The 12,566-nt window shown below is 44.5% G+C and overlaps 1 protein-coding gene across 7 annotated transcripts in view; it reads right to left on the reverse strand.

Moving 5' to 3' along the window:
• Positions 1-12,566, reverse strand: part of LOC139563695 (ral GTPase-activating protein subunit alpha-1-like) — a 119,351-nt gene that overhangs the window by 79,856 nt on the left and 26,929 nt on the right. For all 7 annotated transcript variants that reach the window (XR_011672621.1, XM_071382558.1, XM_071382555.1 and 4 more), the window contains exons 4-17: positions 11,530-11,587; positions 10,410-10,453; positions 10,025-10,202; positions 8,514-8,629; positions 7,936-8,074; positions 7,441-7,655; positions 6,864-7,121; positions 6,335-6,526; positions 6,040-6,111; positions 5,737-5,885; positions 4,056-4,179; positions 3,479-3,648; positions 2,572-2,639; positions 722-892 (exon numbers count right to left, since the gene is read on the reverse strand). Coding sequence is in view for 6 of the 7 variants with exons in the window: in XM_071382558.1 (XP_071238659.1) it covers positions 722-892; positions 2,572-2,639; positions 3,479-3,648; positions 4,056-4,179; positions 5,737-5,885; positions 6,040-6,111; positions 6,335-6,526; positions 6,864-7,121; positions 7,441-7,655; positions 7,936-8,074; positions 8,514-8,629; positions 10,025-10,202; positions 10,410-10,453; positions 11,530-11,587 (1,954 nt within the window). In the remaining variant the exon portion in view is untranslated. The remainder of the gene's footprint in view (positions 1-721; positions 893-2,571; positions 2,640-3,478; positions 3,649-4,055; positions 4,180-5,736; positions 5,886-6,039; positions 6,112-6,334; positions 6,527-6,863; positions 7,122-7,440; positions 7,656-7,935; positions 8,075-8,513; positions 8,630-10,024; positions 10,203-10,409; positions 10,454-11,529; positions 11,588-12,566) is intronic.

Raw genomic sequence — 12,566 nt, forward strand, 5'->3', positions numbered from 1 at the left:
CTAATCACTGTTCGGATACAGCTAACTTGGTTGTGAACGAGTTAGCCGTGTCACAGCTGTACCCGTTACTCCCTCAAATAATTTTCCTCTAGCTATGGTGAAGGGAATCCCAAGAAAAGCACCCGGCGAGCGAGTTGTAAGCTCACGTCTGTGGACAGTTTAGCTATTTCAGGAAAATGCAGTCGTGTCGAGGTAAGCGTTCTGATGAAAAGCGAGAAGAAGTGTTACAATGACTCAGAAACGCTGAATAGGGTAGGAAGGACACCCTTCCCCGACGCACATGTCTCGATGTCCAGCCAATTATGGCTGGCGTAGTGTAATAAGGCTTCTGATGTATATGCTGGAGGCGTATCCCATAGTGAAATACCGAAACGAATACTTGATAGAAAACCCACACAACCCTTATGCTCAGTTGAAACCTTCTTCACTGGAGGACTTCCACACGGTACTGTTTTCCTATTTCATTGATTATGTATAAATGGCTAAAATAATTTAATGACAGTTAACAGCAGTATAGCAGCATTATAGCAGCATTGACCATTACCCCAAAACCTTACTCAAATGTGCCACGTACATAGATCTACTGAAACCATTACATAAAGCATTTTAAATAATCCATGAAAATATATCTTAAACACCTTGCCATAAGGTTCAAACAACCACCCTTCCCATATGTAGACATGTAGTTTCCTCTGATAAATATGACGGCTGTGACACTAACCCACAGTCTTCTGGCGTATGATGTTCCTGGCCTTCTCCATGCCCGGGGAGCCAGCGGTGGTGGCACTGCGCTGCCTCATGGCTGCTGCTTGACCGCTCCCAGGCTGGTCCCTGCTCCAGCCCTTAGAGAACGAATGGTCCACAGCCATCTTCTGGCCCTCGTGAGCGGCCCCTAGTGACCAACACAGAGAGGGAAAGATTGGGTACAAGTTGGAACGTCTCTGTGGTGTTAAAAAATAGAAAGGGAGGGAGGGAGGGAGGGGGAACGGGAGAGACAGACAGAGAGAGTGATGGAGAGAGCAGTGGTGTAGTGGTCCAATTGCACAGGCACCTAGCACTGTTGTTTGGTTAGCAGTGTTTCTGTAGCACATGAATTGGAGTTTGAAAAATAAATGGTTACTGAATTGATGCAATAAAATAAGGTTTTGGGAAAGCATTTCCATCTACCAGAAGATGGTTAGGCCTATCATTATCATCGCTATATTTTTTATATTTCTTAATTGTTTTAAACCTGGACATTTTACTTCATATTATGAGGAATGTCTTACCTTACTTTAAAGTAGCCTATAGCCAAAATCCCACCATAGAAACGTGGAGGCAATTATTTTTAAATTGACTTAGTCATATGCTTTCTCCTGTTCTATTGGCTTTCCTTCAATTTTCTTCCATTGTCAAGCAGCCAAAAGCATTATCTTCGTCAAATTAGCAATCCATGATGGTTGTTGCATATTTAAATCCCCTCTCTTTCTAAATTTCTAACGGATATTTCCATCTCTGTCCATGAAACCGCTCGTATCTGCGGTGCACATTTTAGAATGCCGGTTTCCTGCAAATTGCAATGTGGTACATTCACGCGAAGGCCTACCACCGTCGGTACATTGCTGCGCCTAAATGTGAAGAATTAATTGTTTATCAAAATTGATTTGAAAAGCCATAGTCAATCAATCAATAATATAATAATTATTTTAGCAAAAATGTTTATTTTTAATTTACAATCTGTAGAAGCTATGAGAATAGGAAGGTTCAATTATTTTGTGAAGCATCACAGCACAGTTGAAAATATATGGCAAATAGAAATCCGAAATGGATGATGTTGAGAGAGAGATGGGAGGGGTTGAATGGAGCTGAAGGGTGGGACTAATAACAAGAGAAACAATGTGAAGCATACGGGATCTGTAAAATGTATATAGGTTCGGAACTTTTGTGAAATAGTACAGTTACAAATAGAAATCAAACTGGATGGACATCAGAAATAGAGGAAGGACTAAGAACAAACAAGAGAGAAAGTTTGTAAAGTAGACTGTAAAATGTGTATCTGATGTATAAATTGAAGGTAGAAGCCGAAGTGTTTATTAGTTTACTCCAATTGGGGGATCGGTGGTAGGGTTTGCGGGGAATAATAATAAAGGTATATTCTTTAAAAAAGTATGTATGTCTATATAGGTATGTGTATGTATATATGTGTATATGTATGCATGCGTGTATGGATATATATATTGACCCAAAAAATATATGGGGGATTAGAAATGATGCAGACAATTACATTGATGTAAGCAACATTCTTTCCGCAATATTAAGCTGATCCACCCCTTAATTTCAAATAAATAAATAAAACATTTATCAAAATTCTAAGCTAAACATTCTGATCTGTTCCATCAGCCTTATTAATTGAAATGGCGTATTCCTCCACTACACTACTTTGGTACGTATCAGTGGGTATTAAGAAGTGAGTACATGCAATGCCCACAAAAAAATAAGTGGTTATATGGCGTATACCTGCCTATACCCTCCAGTACACCACTGAGAGAGTGATAGAGAGAGGAAGCAGTGTGTGTCCATCAGAGTGAGTACCTTTTCCCTTGTGTTTCTTCTGTTTCTGTTCGCTCAGCTTGTCCAGGGGCAGCTCGTTGAGGTCCAGACTGTACAGGTTATGGAACAAAATAAAACATTTAAAAAAGGGGCCAGCCCTCACTTAGATTCCATCACAAATTGAACCTCTGTTTAATACTACCGTACAACTTCAATTAAAACGCAGTCTCAAATAGCCGCCGGTCCCTTTTAATAGTCAGGCAACGGCACACATTTCAGCAAATAAATGCCTGTCTCAAATAAACGGCAGGTCTAAATTAATTGTTTACGAGGTTATCATGAATTACCATCAATTGTTTACGAGGTTTAATGTTTGATTTATTCATTAAATAAATAAACATTAAATAATTCAGTAATGACTTGAAAAAATGGCAATCATCTGTTTTTATCGGCAGTAAGAAACTGCTAGCCACTAGCAAGCACAAAAACAGTCAACAACTTCGGGAGTACAGACCCCCAGAAATCATCATATCGCCCTCTATTGGCGAATGTAAGAACTCCCGAAAGTCACAGTCATTATTCTGTCAAGGATCTTTAAAAAAAATACATAATTGAAGCATACTAAGACAAAATAAACTTGACAGTGTGTAACAGATAACACATTAGTGCAGGAAATAATATAATACATTTATTAAAATGCTGGAAGTGAATGCTGGAATTAAACAATTAACTATGACAATTAACAAAAGCTGTGTGCATTAAGGAAAGACTCCTGGCTCGAATAGAAGCCTGTCTCTAATAAGCACCTGTTGTGTTCAGGGATTTAATCAAATATTTGCCCGGGCTATTAATTGAAGTTTTACTGTATTTTCTTTACATGTCTTAACAAAATGCTTGGACTTGTGCCTTCTACAGTATGTGTGTTTAGCACGTTCTCTCCTGTCGTTACCTGTACAGGTTGCGGGCCAGAACTTTGGTGAGCGTCTCCATGGTGAGGGACCACTCTGTGACCAACTCCTCCCAGCAGGTGAGCGAGGACAGCACGTCCAGCAGGTCGTCCCACAGCTCCCTGGAGATGTACACGTTCAGGTTCCCTTTGATCCAGGCCACTATCAAGGTCTACCAGAGGAGGAGGAGAGTCAGAGACAGACAGAGTAGCATGACAAGTAGAAACGTCCCTTAGAAACATCCCTTAGTTAGGTCTCATGCAGAGGAAGGTTATGGAGGCACCATGGCTCTCTCAAAAGTCTTTGCCTCGATTCCTTGTGTCCTCTCCCAAACTTATTTTCAAAATTTCAGTGGGAAGCGAGGAGAGGATTCAAGGAGAGGACATGAGGAATCATGAAAATACTATTAAGAAAAAGCCCTTGTGGTTAGTCACAGTAGGTGTCCCAAATGGCATCCTCTTCCCTATATAGTACAGCGCTTTTAACTCATGGGCCCAGGTCAAAAGCAGTGCATTATATAGGGAACAGGGTGCTGTTTGGGACACAACAACTGTATGTTGTGAGTACTACGCTGGGTACCTGAAAGATGGCCCCGGCCAGCCTCCCAGAGAGTGTGATGTTCTTCTTGCCATGGGGCATGATGGAGGGAGGTCTCCTCATCACACACTCAGTCACCCTCAACAGCACCAGCAAGATCTGCTCCCTGCAGACGCACAGACAGACACCAGAAGAGTAGCTGTCACATAGGATCCCTCATGTGAAAGAGTGAAAGTTCCTACCCCTCCACCTTGACCCTAACCTAACATACCAGGCATAAAATAAACGCCTGAGCAGGGTCTCTGCATCCAGTTTTAAGGGGGAAAGGAAGCTAGGTTGAAGATACTGTATCCCTGAAAATCGTATGTGGACACCCCATCAAATAAGTGGATTCGGCTATTTCAGTCACACCCGTTGCTGACAGGTATATAAAATTGTGCACACAGCCATGCAATCTCCACAGACAAACATTGGCAGTAGAACGGCCTTACTGAAGAGCTCAGTGACTTTCAACGTGGCACTAACATAGAATGCCACCTTTCCAACAAGTCAGTTCGTCAAAATTCTGCCCTGCTAGGAGCTGCCCCTGTCAACTGTAAGTGCTGTTATTGTGAATTGGAAATGTCTAGGAGCAATAATGGCTCAGCCTCGAAGTGGTAGGCCACACAAACTCACAGAATGGGACCGCAGAGTGCTGAAGCACATAGCTCGTAAAAATCGTCTGTCCTCGGTTCCAAAACTCACTACCGAGTTCCAAACTGCCTCTGGAAACAACGTCAGCAAAATAACTGTTCGTTGGGAGCTTTATGAAATGTGTTCCATGACCGAGCAGCCGCACACAAGCCTAAGATCACCATGAGCAATGCCAAGCGTTGACTGGAGTGATGTAAAGCTCGCCGTCATTGGACTCTGTAGCAGTGGAAACACTTTATCTGGAGTATTTAATCACGCTTCAGGTTCTGGCAGTCCGACGAACGAATCTGGGTTTGGCGGATGTCAGGAGTACGCTACCTGCCCCAATGCATTGCGCCAACTGTAAAGTTTGGTGGAGGAGGAATAATGGTCTGGGGATGTTTTTCATCGTTTGGCCTAGGCCCCTTAGTTCCAGTGAAGATAAATCTTAACACTACAGCATACAATGACATTCTAGACGATTCTGTGCTTCCAACTTTGTGGCAACAGTTTGAGACACCTGTTTGAGCATGACAATGGCCCCGTGCACAAAGCGAAGTCCATACAGAAATGGTTTGTCAAGATGGGTGTGGAAGAACTTGACTGGCCTGCACAGAGCCCTGACCTCAACCCCATCAAACACCTTCGGGAGGAATTGGAATGCCGATTGCGAGCCAGGCCTAATCGCCCATCATCAGTACCCAACCTCACTAATTCTCTTGTGGCTGAATGGAAGCAAGTCCCCACAGCAATGCTCCAGCATCTAGTGGAAAGCCTTCCCAGAAGAGTGGAGGCTTTTATAGCAGCAAATGGGGACCAACTCCATATTAATGCCCATGATTTTGGAATGAGATGTTCACCGAGCAGGTGTCCACATACTTTTGGTCATGTAGATTACCTAACCAGACCCTTCAGATCTGCAAACATAGAAGGGTTCGGGCTAATGGGAGTGGTAAGTAGCAAATTGGGTCTGGCCATAAATGTATGCTATGCTTCCCCATTAGAACCAATACGCTGCTCAGTGTTAGAGTGTAGTGTTGTGGTGCTGTACCATGTCTTCTGGTCCATGGTTTCATGCATGACCAGGCTGCGGTAGATGTTGAGGACTCTCTTGCACATGTCAATATGTTCATCCAGCAACACCTTGAGCTCGTTGGCTGGCTCCAGCAGAAAAACGTTGGCAGAGTTGGTGACAAACACCTGGGGTGAAAGAGAGCGAGGGGTAGATGATGGTGGTGAAGAAAGGCATGGAACTGGACAGTATCGGATGGAAGTTAGTGATCATTACAGAATAAGACTTTATGTGGTTGCCGATTTAGCATAATGTGTGTATGTGTTGGGCAATAGAAAATACCTGTAGAGTGGGCTGAACACCGGCATGCACACTGTACTCCAGCAGCTCTTTTTCAGACACTTTATTCACCCCCTGAGGACACAGAAAGACATACACAAGAAGTGTTAGACTGAGAGACCATGAAGACAGGCTCCATCATGTGTACTTACTTGTCTTTGTTGAGGGTTGTGTTCATTAGACACCAAATGTAAGAAAACAGACTGAAACAAGGAGTCATTTTCCATTGCAAAATGTTTTCCTTAGTGAACCCTGGTGCTTCCATCCATCCTCCCCCACACAAAGCCCCAGCTCTCACCTCCTCCTCCTTCTCCTTCTCAGTGTCCTGCTGGGGTACAGGCTCTAGGTTGATCCCTCCAGCCGTGGTAAAGAACCTCTCTTCCTCCGGCTCCCTCATAAACACAGGCTTGTCCTCCTGGGCGAACCATTCCTGGTACACCCGCACCACCTTCCTCATGGCTGCAGCCTCACACATCGGCAACAGGAAGGCCTGAGAAAAGAGGACAACACATCAATGTCACTGTGCTGTATTCAAATGGAGCAGACTTGTTTATCTTCTCTGCTCTCTTTGGGGCATACAGCCACACAATACCAGACTTTTACAGGGGTATTCAGACTTTTATAGGAGTATTCAGACTTTTACAGGAGTATTCAGACTTTTACAGGAGTATTCAGACTTTTACAGGAGTATTCAGACTTTTACAGGGGTATTCAAAACATAGTAGTAGTAGTAATATAACTTTATTGATCCAAGAAGGGAAACTTATTTATCACAACCAGAACCAGCAATACACAATGTACTGTGCATGTGAGTAAGTGTGCTGTACCTGTCTGAAGACCTCAGTGATGAAGTTGACGTTAGTCCTGGAAGAACAGAGGACTCGTCTCACCACCTTCTTGTCAGTGAGGTGCTCCTCGTCCATACTACACAGGCTGGAGGAGCTGGGCTCCCTCTCCGTCAGGGTGGAGGTGTTGGAGTGGGACTGCTCCTGCTCACACCCAATCGCTCTGTCCAGGCTGTCTGCCCTGGGGCCCAGGTCCTCCCCCAGGCCATGTCCCCGCGCTGCCAGCCCTGCTGCTGCCCTCTGGAACACAACCAGAGAAACACAACCACCATTAATGCTTCCATAAGGACTGGAAATGTATGTAACACAATACATGAGTTGGAGTTTCACTAGTATATCGCACAGACAGAGAAATATCACAACTCAAAAGCTGTCCCAGAGGCTTTGTTTAATGTAAAGATAGTTATACTAACCCTGCATACTTCTGCCCTTCAGATGTGCTGCCTGCATGGCCAACCTGGATGTTTTTTGCCACGCTCTCTCTATGATTCCTAGATATAATATATACATTGTGCTAACCCAGGAAAACTCTCCCCTCGGGTATGTATACGGTGATTACCTGGATGTTCTTTGGAATGCTCTCCCTCTCTCCGTCCACCCCGGGGATGTGTGTTCCAGTGTTGGAGCGTGGCTCCAACCAGAAGGACACCAGCCAGCGGATGAAGATAACCCGGGCATTGAGGAGGCTCTCCTTGGTACAGTACACTGTGTCGTTGGTCTCTGGGTCTCTCTTCACCACACTGTAGTAAGGCTTTGGTCTCATCGAAGGAACCTCTGGAGGGGGGACAGACGGAGAGAGGTTGAATAGAGAATTCAGATGTATCACTATTCCCCTTTTCACACCATTGTGTTGACCCAACCCATACTGTGCTGGCTCTGATGTATAACCATGCCAGCTCAGCTCGGCTCAGTAGTACCAAAAGGGTATCAATGTACTTCTATGCACACTGCACCACTATAGTAAAATGCAAAGCTAAGAATCAGCTTTAGAATGTATATAAACAAAGAACTATCTGTTTCTTTAGCTCATACTAATTCAAATTAGTGTCCTCACCCAGTATGGGATGGTACAAACTGGTCTCCTTGGAGAAGTTGGGGAATATGTGCGGCAGGTAATATTTCTTGAAGTTTACAAACAGGAATGCAAAGCCCTTCTCGTGGTTGTCTTTACACTTCCACTCCAGACTTTTGGCCTGCAGGGGGAAAGACAACAAGAGACTACTGTTAACAAAGAGCATTACAGAAACAGGACCAGAGACAGGGAGTGAGAGGAGGCACTGTCTGCGGCAGGGAGAGAGAGAACAGCGCAGTGGTTAACTCAGTGTGTTTGTGTGTGAGCATACAGTACACTGCAGCAAAAGCATGCCGATGCAACTCAGCGTTAATAATGTGTTTGAGCTATACATATGAGCTATGTTGTTGATCCCGTTTCATTTTGAACGGAAGTACTGCTTGAGTTCATTGTGGGTGACTTAACATGATGTAAGGAACTTTTCAGGGGGTTACGGTCATTTGCACTTCTCAGCATGCAGACAGACAGACGTCCATCTCAAAAGGCTCGCTGGTAGGTTGTAGGTAATATTGCATCCACGCCAAGCATGATAGCGGTGTTAGTAATTAAGGGAAGAGTACCTGGTTTACCATGTATTTCAGAAGAGCCTCTAGAAAGTATCCTGTGAGGTCTTCCTGGGCTTTATCCCCTGCCTGAGGAGGGACCAGGGGACTGATCTCTTCTGGAGTCACTTGAGCTGGAGGAATGGAAGAAGAAGGGAAAGAAACGAAGGAGGAGATAAAAAGGATGAATAGCAAAAGAATCAGCCTAATGGGCTTGGCTGATAATTAGGTTTGACATTGGCCATAGGAGTTTGAATCTGAAATATGTTTAGGCTGCAGAACAGCAGACCTGCCAACCCTGTCCAACTTTTTAGAGTACCAGAAGCGCACGGCAAATTAGAGATAACTATCCATAACGTTTTTCTTAGCACATGCTCCCAAGTTTAGTCTCTAAAGTAGAGGAACGCTTGTCACCTCTCAAACAGGGCCAATCACAAGGGCGAGCTCACAAGTATTGGCTTTTTAGACACGGTTCCTAAGCAATAGTAAAAGCAAAATCATTTTGAAAACATAAAAACAAAACAGGAATGATCGCGTCGACAGACCGCAAACTGGTTACACAAAGCTTAAGTAGGCTACCGCAAAGAGAATCTGAACGCTGTTTGCTAGAAGAGTCCGCTGTTTCAGCCTATGTAGAGGTGCCTATTGGATCTTTGCAGCACATAAATAATTTCAGATTTTCAAAATGTATAAAATCTCAAATCTAGTGCAAAGGCATTTTAGAAGCATTGCTTCTATAGCTAATACCGGACACTCATTCATTCTCCATCACACAGTCTTCTAAACTCACGACTCCATTTAATGCCAAGATGTTTATATTTATTTTTGATTATACTTTTGTCATGCTTTTTGTGACGTGGATCATAATTACAGTTACAGTCCATCAGGTTGCGTGATCCTCGTAATGTTACGTGGAAAATACAACTAATGGGACGCAGAATAAAATGTATATCACACTCGCACAAATGCGACATTTGCATTTCATTTCTTTCACTAGAAAATGCGAGTGAACTACTGGCACTTTAGAGCCCACTGAATGTCCATCTTATGTTCGCTAACGTTAGCTTGAACCAATGTGTTTACCTTTCCACAACACACGGAGTCGAAAAGGGATTTGTCCATGTGTTTACGTACGGCTGACAGTCGGCAAACTCAACACGTAACTACGTCCAATAATGATGTATTAATCTCCATGTCCATTGACACAAATTCCGTACATGTCTGTATGTTGCATCCGTACATGTCTGTATGTTGCAGCTTGATAATCGGGATGTTAGATTTACTCAGTGGATTCATTTTTTATTAAAATGTAATTACATTATTATTTATATATATATATATTTTTTAAATCAGGCCCTATTCATTTCTGCGTACTTTTAACATTGGATCTCGAACCTGCGTACATGGACAGACAATTGCGTAGTTGGTACGCAAAATGCGTGCATGTTGGCAGGTCTGGAACAGTCAACCTCAAAATGTTTCCTTATAACTACAGTCACTAGCAAGGTGATAGGTGTAGAGATACTAACTCTCCTGGAGGCTGAGAGGGGGGTTGACCAGGTTGTCCAGGGTTCGAGGGCCCAGCTCTGACTGGGGAGATGGAAAGCCAGGGATCAGACAGGCAAAAATCCATAGCTGCTCTCTCAGTGCGTTGCCCTGCAAGGCCTGCATCCATAGCAGGAACAGACGTACACCCTCCCTTCGGATCTACAGGGGAGAGAGACACAGTCAGGAACATGCTCAGAAATATAATCGAGCCTTTCTATATTTATGAGCATACTATTACCAAATACCCATAGCAGTCAACACCATTGCGAAAGACGAAGACAACAGCAAAAACAGAAGTACTGCATGTACAGAGGCAGGTTGGCTACTGGCGATGCTACTGACGAATGAAGGACCACTCTGATGTACCTTTAAAGAGTTCCCAGTGTGCAATAACTTCTTCAGAATGAGGCCTGTGAGGACACAACAAAACGCATCACATGGAATATCAACAACTGGACTGCCACTCCCCCAGCCCTTACCACACCCAACCAGCCCCGCCCCCAATACTACAGCACATGTCAGAGTTCTCGGTCAGACCTGGGAGACCCTCATCCCCAGGTCCTTGGCTTTCTCTGGGTGGGCTTTGTATCCAACTGCACAGTGGTCTCAGTGCAGTGGAAAAGGAGAGACCACCTAGTGGAGGGGTGAGGAGAGGGCAGTGGAAAAGGAGAGACCACTTAGTGGAGGGGTGAGGAGAGGGCAGTGGAAAAGGAGAGACCACCTAGTGGAGGGGTGAGGAGAGGGCAGTGGAAAAGGAGAGACCACCTAGTGGAGGGGTGAGGAGAGGGCAGTGGAAAAGGAGAGACCACCTAGTGGAGGGGTGAGGTGAGGGCAGTGGAAAAGGAAAGACCACCTAGTGGAGGGGTGAGGAGAGGGCAGTGGAAAAGGAGAGACCACCTAGTGGAGGGGTGAGGAGAGGGCAGTGGAAAAGGAGAGACCACCTAGTGGAGGGGTGAGGAGAGGGCAGTGGAAAAGGAGAGACCACCTAGTGGAGGGGTGAGGAGAGGGCAGTGGAAAAGGAGAGACCACCTAGTGGAGGGGTGAGGAGAAGGCAGTGGAAAAGGAGAGACCACCTAGTGGAGGGGTGAGGAGAGGGCAGTGCACTAATATGCTTCACTCTCACTCCAAATGCATGTTATAAATCATGTAGCTACAGTCAGTACTAATACAGACATTGGTAAGGGAGGAGCGTGTGAGCCTGATACGCACTTAACTGGCTTAACCTGCTTTTCAAACACATGATGGGACCAAATGTCTGATCATGAGGTAAAATCTTGAAAAGGGATGGGCAACTGGCAAAATGTGTAGAATTGCAGGAAATTAACTCTCTACTGTCAAGAGGGGGGCTGCTAAAATGATGAGTTCACCTACATTAAAATGTTGCCCATCCCTGATCTAGAGAAAAAAAACACATTCCCACTCATCTGATGAAGATGTCCACACTCAATGGCAGCACAACATGTACAAAGGCCTAGTACAAATGTACCTATGCTGTGGAACTGCCATCGTCCTTGTATTCGCTCTGGTAGGAGTTGCAGAATTTTCTGTTAACAGAACATAGAATACAACAGTCAGGAGTGGTATGAAAGCCAGTGTCAGTATTACTACTGGGTTGAAACAAATGAATCCATCTTCATTGGAGAATATAATGTCAATTGTCCAAAGACTGTCAGTGGTCTAGCCTCTCTGTTGTGGATGAGCTACAGTGGGGAGAACAAGTATTTGATACACTGCCGATTTTGCAGGTTTTCCTACTTACAAAGCATGTAGAGGTCTGTAATTTTTATCATAGGTACACTTCAAATGTGAGAGACGGAATCTAAAACAAAAATCCAGAAAATCACATTGTATGATTTTTAAGTAATTCATTAGCATTTTATTGCATGACATAAGTATTTGATCACCTACTAACCAGTAAGAATTCCGGCTCTCACAGACCTGTTAGTTTTTCTTTAAGAAGCCCTCCTGTTCTCCACTCATTACCTGTATTAACTGCACCTGTTTGAACTCGTTACCTGTATAAAAGACACCTGTCCACACACTCAATCAAACAGACTCCAACCTCTCCACAATGGCCAAGACCAGAGAGCTGTGTAAGTACATCAGGGATACAATTGTAGACCTGCACAAGGCTGGGATGGGCTACAGGACAATAGGCAAGCAGCTTGGGGAGAAGGCAACAACTGTTGGCGCAATTATTAGAAAATGGAAGAAGTTGAAGATGACGGTCAATCACCCTCGGTCTGGGGCTCCATGCAAGATCTCACCTCGTGGGGCATCAATGATCATGAGGAAGGTGAGGGATCAGCCCAGAACTACCCGGCAGGACCTGGTCAATGACCTGAAGAGAGCTGGGACCACAGTCTCAAAGAAAACCATTAGTAACACACTACGCCGTCATGGATTAAAATCCTGCAGTGTACACAAGGTCCCCCTGCTCAAGCCAGCGCATGTCCAGGCCCGTCTGAAGTTTGCCAATGACCATCTGGATGATCCAGAGGAGGAATGGGAGAAGGTCATGTG

Source organism: Salvelinus alpinus, chromosome 34 (assembly GCF_045679555.1).
Source record: "Salvelinus alpinus chromosome 34, SLU_Salpinus.1, whole genome shotgun sequence".
NCBI lineage: Eukaryota > Metazoa > Chordata > Actinopteri > Salmoniformes > Salmonidae > Salvelinus > Salvelinus alpinus.